General features: G+C 33.8%; 1 protein-coding gene across 1 annotated transcript; it reads left to right on the top strand.

The window, feature by feature from the left end:
• Positions 1 to 1,035: 1,035 nt before the first annotated feature.
• On the top strand, positions 1,036 to 5,155 carry LOAG_11455 (hypothetical protein; the record flags this gene model as incomplete). Its single annotated transcript, XM_020448351.1, has 11 exons — positions 1,036 to 1,164; positions 1,544 to 1,643; positions 1,916 to 1,997; positions 2,078 to 2,171; positions 2,391 to 2,513; positions 2,611 to 2,757; positions 3,061 to 3,198; positions 3,709 to 3,835; positions 3,910 to 4,071; positions 4,445 to 4,646; positions 4,873 to 5,155. 11 exons carry the CDS (start codon positions 1,036 to 1,038, stop codon positions 5,153 to 5,155), a joined length of 1,587 nt encoding a protein of 528 aa, XP_020301498.1.
• Between the last annotated feature and the right edge of the window lie 1,548 nt (positions 5,156 to 6,703).

Genomic DNA, 6,703 nt, shown 5'->3' with positions numbered 1-6,703 from the left:
ATTATTATTATTATTATTATTATTATTATTATTATTATTATTATTATTATTATTATTATTATTATTATTATTATTATTATTATTATTATTATTATTATTATTATTATTATTATTATTATTATTATTATTATTATTATTATTACTAGGTAAGGTACAAAAACGCTTTTGTTATCATCCTCTTGCTTATCGCATGCTATACACTTGTATGCATTTGGACTACGTGGAAATCTATGTGAAACACGCACTCCCTTAGATACACCACAACTCTGTCGCGAACCGCGCTGCAACCTGCATTACAATAATTCGTAAGTTAGCGTCATAACTTGATTTATTTCTTGCAGTTCACATTTCTGTACTTCTTGTTAGTATGAACCACTGAGATCTTTTAGGAATGTTGAAAATATTGAAGGAAGACTGAAATGCAATATATTTGAATGTTTTTGATGAGTATTGATTTCTTTGTTAGCAACTTCATCATTGCACATAGATCTGTGCCGGGTTGTTACGAGGAGAGGAGCTGGCTGCTGTCATATGATCATATAAGCTGTTGATGAGGAAAACGATTCATTTGTCACACCGTTCTATCGGCAATTTCTTCAATTTGTTCAGGCTATGAAACAGTTTGCTGTATTCATAGCGATGTCGCAGAGTGTTCATTCGTTATCTTTCGAGCAGCAGTATCCGTGCTGAATGATCAGTATGCGACAAGTTCATTCACTGAGTCTCATCTTGTTTCTATATCTATTTCTTCGACTTATTATAATTTCGAATGTTTATCAAGTTCCATAAAGATTCATATAGTACCTACACTCCCTTCTACACTTGCGAAATTGTTTGCAGGTGGAGTGGAAGAAATTCTAGACTAAGAAAGATAGGATGAGTAGAAGCATTACGAATACAATTATCAGCCTGAAAAGAAAATGTCAAAATTGAGATGATTCCGATACTTTTATTATGATCATGTCACTGATCATGACGAGATAATTGGTAAATGATGGGAAAACTGTAAGCATAATAAGTGTCGTTGGCAGGTGAATGCTTGAGTCAGGAGATTACGGCGAAAAAAGAGGAACGGACATTCTTGCGATTGATATTGGAACGACAGCAATTAAGGCTTGCCTGTACGATTCGCATTGCCGGCTCGTTAGCTATTCCAGAGAACCAGTAAGAGAAAGCTCTATATTCTTTTGAAGTGTAACAATTCTTATCCTCTTGAAATATTTAAAGTTAAGACCTTGATCAGCGTCATATTTCTAGTCCTTCTTAAGATCCGAACATTTTAATTCAAGAAAATAACTGGATTTAGCGAGAAGACTAATATAGTAGCTAGAAAATTGGTATCGCGGATTAGATCACGGCAGTTTTCACACTTCCATTCCATAGTTTGCCGAATATATACATGTAAGGCATTTTCCCTTTGCTTTATCAATCAGCTGATAGGGGTTTCGATTTTCTAACACTAATTATCGTCAAAACCGTTGTTTTGGCATAAACGTTCTTGGTTTCTTTGACATGGTGACGCACCATTAAATTTTTATTTCAGATTGTTGTCCAGTTTAATGGTGCTATTGAAGATGGTCTTCGTGCAGAGATTGATCCTGATATTCTTTGGAACCAGTTGATTACACTGGTTTCTGAACTACGTATGGTTTGATTGCTTGGTTGGGACTAATTATCAGGCTGAATGTTAGACGAAATATGAAAAGAACTAAATTTTTGGTACTGAAGAACTGTGCATCATCTAGTAATTTTACATTCCCGTAATGTACATTGCAGGATGCACTATCCACAACAGTAATAGGTCACATAAGAATAGGCATCGAGAAACTAGTAGAAACCTTTACATTTGTAAAACAAATGAAACAGCCATGAGAGTAGTTTTTCAAACAGCGTTATCAAAAAGATTTGATTGCAGTGGATAAGACCAAACGTGATGCACGAGCAATAATCGGTATGGGAATTAGCTGCCAAAGGAATACATTTATTTGTTGGAATAAGTGAGTTGTCAGCTTATAAATTGTAATTTTGCTTATTAGGTGATATGTTTATTTCCAAGACATATTTTTACATTATTCAGAGAAAACGGGGAACCGTGTCATCGACTAGTTACTTGGAAAGATTGTCGTGCGCGGGAAGAATGTAAGAAGTGGAACAATTCGTGGTCTTTAAAAGTTTTTATTTTACTTTTAGTACCAAACTTTTTGTTTCATGCGTTCTGGAGATAGCGGAATATATAATAATGAGATGAATTATATGAATAAATTTATGGAGTTATGTAATAATGGACAAATGTAGACAAACATTATATAATCTTCACACTGTAAATTCTATCGACCAACAGGAATTTTTTTTAAACTTTTTCTGTTTTTTTTTAAAAATCTGACTTACAGGCGATAAATTTCATTGGTTATGTTTTATACCAACTAACGCGTTCTACGCGATATATGGCTGCTCGAATATTCTCCTTTTTAAATGCGATGGTGACTCATCGTTTTTTAGTCACTCTTGCTGAAGTTAGTGAATTCTGAGTACCAATACTTGTTAACTTTCTTTTCGATATATAAGTGATTGACCTGATAATTAATTGAAGTTGTTACTACAATTCTTTAGAATGAAGAAATGCAACGATTGCTTAAAGAAGGAAAACTCGCCTTCGGTTGTCTCGATACTTGGTTGATATACAAGCTTTCTGGTGGCGTCGTTTGTGTTAGCGAACCTTCTAACGCAAGTAGCACAGGATTGTTCGATCCTTATACGGTGTGTTATTTACTTTCTGTTCATTTTATAGCATTTGTTTGTTTTGTTCATCATTCAGAACCTATATTATTAATTTGACTGCATCTGCATTACAGAAAATTCCTGTATCACTTGAACTATTTTATCTAGCGCGATTACAAAATATTCAAGTGAAGCCCTTAAAGGGACAAAAGAACAAATTTATAGTAATTCATTCTTTCTTCATATATTACTAACATAAGGAAGCATGATAGTTGAAGATGCGCCAATTTGTTAAGGTGTTGGACATACTTTATTAACGACTATAACAAGTTAACACTTTAGATGGAGTGGGGCTACAGCTTATTGCAATTCTTTTCCTTTCCTACATCAGTTCTTCCACGTCTCACATTTTCTGCCGGAGTGAGGCTTGCTGTTACCGATAAAAAATTATTTGGTACTTCGATTATTGTGGCTGCTGCCGTAAGTATCCTTGCATATTACCCTAACTATTATATCCTTTATATTTTTTGTCGTTATTCTTTTTTAAAAAATTCATTTTCTGTGTTTACGTTTACTGATCACTTTTGCCACGCAGCGCGATTTCCTCTATATATGTCTACTTCACGTTATTCATTTACGATCTAAAATTTACATTAATGTAGATAAACCTAGTTATTTTGTCAAGTTAATGGCTGCTTATTATTTATGAATTTTAAGATTAAAATAGTTTATAAACTTTAAAATTATTAAAAAAATTAGTTATAAATTTATTTGTAAACATTATTTATAAATTATTTATAAACACAGCATTTTGCTAAACACAGCGTTTTATTCAACGACAATTAAGACAAGTTCTATTTTAACAAATAAATCCGTTTCCATTTCTAAATATGAAAAAATATACCGAATAGTGTTACAGTGATCGAGGAAAATAATAACAGTTTAAAAAAACAACTTGTGCTTGAATGTGTAATGTATATCTTATGCAAGGCAGGTGATCAACAAAGTGCTCTTTTCGCTTGTGGTTGTTGGATGGAAAATAGTGTTGTAGTTTCGCTTGGTACTGGATCCTTTGTGGACGTCAATACTGGCTCATCACCTCATTCTTCTCTTAAAGGTGCTTCACTTTTTGTCCTTGTTATGTCGTTTTTTTCCTTTTTAGTATATACAATTAATTGTTAGATATTGAAGGTTTGTACCCTTTGGTTGGATGGAAATTTCCAAATTCATTGAAATTTATTGCGGAAGGATGTTCTCAAGATACTGCGATAATTCTGCGCTGGGCAGAATCGATTGGTTTATTTGAAGATATCGCAGTTACTTCAGAAATGGCTCAAAGTTGCTCGATTTCTGGTACAAAATTTAGCTTTCTCTTTTACCAAGAAATAATGACATCGGATTATAATATTTGGCCATCATATTTATATAATAGCCTCTACTTGAATATCAACTAGATTGAAAAAGTCAGACGCATTTAACACGCAGCGAAATGTTACGAATTGAACATTAAGTTTTAATTGGTGCTTTCTGCTTTTGTTTTCGCTTACTGAACACTAATGCTGCAGGTTTTCATTTTTGTTAGTAATCTTATTGCTTTATTTGCTCTTAATCTTACTGCTATGAATCTTTATATTTGTTTGGCTGCTTAACCACTAATTTCAACAATATAGAACAAAATCAATGGCTGTTAAAGCGGAGGTAAAGAATGTGAAAGGTTTATTTACAGGCCTATACTTCATTCCGGCATTCTTTGGTATTCAAACCCCGCTAAATGATGATACTGCATGTTGTGGTTTCTTGGGCATTCGTCCAGATACTACTAAGGAGCAAATGGTTCGTGCAATGCTTGAGTCTGTTGCATTTCGAATCTATCAGATATGGAGAACGGTTATCGACGAAATTGGCACTTGCTCTGTAGGGTTTGTTAGGTGTGTCTTCCCACCATCATGTAATTCTCCAACTTTACTTCACCATTTGTTCCAGTTTCTTTAGTTCTTGAAACTTCTTGCCAATATTGCCCAGCTATTGCCACTGCCATTTCATTTCTTAGGTTTGATATTACTTAGATTGAAGTTATTGATTTTCACATATGTAACATAAATGTAGTTTTTTTCTTAGTTTTTTATAGCTAAGTAATTGACTATTGTTTTGCAGATGTTGTGGTGGTGTGTCAGTGAATGACTTCATTTGCCAGACAATTAGTACTCTGTTCAGACTCCCGTTACAAAGAATCAGTAGTCCAAGTTTTGCTTCCGCATGTGGTATTGCTATGATGGCAGGAATCACCTGTGGTTTGTGGAAGGAGGATGATTTGGATAATCTAATCAATATTGAAAAGGTCTTTGTTCCGGAGCTGTCTATCCGCAAAAAATTACTGCAAGATTTTAAAAAGTGGGAAGTAGCCATGCAGAGATGTCTCCATTTCTACAATACTTAACAGCCGCATGGCAATCAAATGAATTTAAGAAGAGCTTTCATTTAGTTTGAAAATTGGAAATTTTAATTTGACAGTTTCCCCGCTCAATATTCGAACTGCACAATGCTTATTTATATAATTGTTAGTGATATTAGTTTCACAACAGAATTTTACTGCTTCGCTAGTTAATTTCTAAAAGTATGATAGGGGGAGTTTTTTTTGATAGGGAAAATTTCTAAAAGTATAATAGGGGAAGTTTTTTTTGATAAGGGAAATTTCTAAAAGTATGATAGGAGAAGTTTTTTTTTGATATTTGATAGGGGAAGATATAGTTTCATTGCAGAATTTCCTTTTACATTATTTGAGATAAGAAACAAAAAAAATTAAACTGGTCACTATTTTAAAAAAAAATGCCTTGTAAGATAAGCAAAAAAACTAAAAATGCCCCTGATACTTTCTCGATCTCCATCCCAATTTTGCTCTTAACTTGGAATTCTACTTATACTACTAGCAACATATCAGGCAGGGACCAGAAAAAGTACTTGTCATTGGAGACGAGAAGCGCTCATAGTCTACCTTATTAATGCTTAATGCTATTAATGATACTTTTGATTATTAGAATTATTAATGCTATTAATGATACTTTTGCTCTCGTAAGTTGTTCTTCACTTCTACGAACAAATTTTAAAAAAGATGCTAATCACTTCCAGGATTTTAGAGTTTCCCTCTTTCAGGCACAATCTACGGGGGATGGGGGGGAGGGGGTAGGAAGGTTATCCTTTATTATATAATTTTAATGAATGTTAGAGCGAGATATAATGAGGATTCGCGGATTCCGAACACAGGCAGTGCAAATGACTTCTTTCACATTTGTTATTACCTACTGTCTCAGCCTTCGTGAGCTTGTCGAGGTGAAACGTTCTATTTAGCTCATCTTGATGAAGCTTATTCCTTTTTATTACTCTGTTTTACAAATAGTTGTGCTTGTTATCGTTATATATTCACACCTCACAAATACCTGTCGTGTTTCATGCTTAATGCGAACTTTGCACAGTCTTTTATTCGGAAATACTAAATTCATCTGTAATTTCATTGAAGAGTAAATTCCTAAGATATAAATTTCTGGAAGACAGGACATCTGGACCTCAAACATTGACCTCCCCACATCTGTCATGCACGTTGGCCCAAGACTTGGAGCATCATCATACGCATACCTAAAATATATCGTCCGTTCATCTAATGCAGCGGTTCGCGACCGGTGGACCGCAAGAGCTAAAATACGGTCCGCTGAAGGGGCGGCGCGGCAAGTAGGGAACAGGGGAGCAGGACTGTTCAGTGTTTGATAAACTAATGTTAAAAATCTTGGTTGAATTTCTCAAATTGACAGAACCTATTGTTTTTGAACCTTGTAGTCCAGATACGAACATTTCCAAAGATAGACACGTGTCCCAACAATAACGCAGACGGCCTCCATATATATATATATATATATATATATATATATATATATATATATATATATATATATATATATATATATATATATATATATATATATATTATTATTAT

Source organism: Loa loa, assembly GCF_000183805.2.
Source record: "Loa loa unplaced genomic scaffold supercont3.74, whole genome shotgun sequence".
Taxonomy (NCBI): Eukaryota; Metazoa; Nematoda; class Chromadorea; order Rhabditida; family Onchocercidae; genus Loa; species Loa loa.
This window is presented reverse-complemented; position numbering and strand designations above follow the sequence as displayed.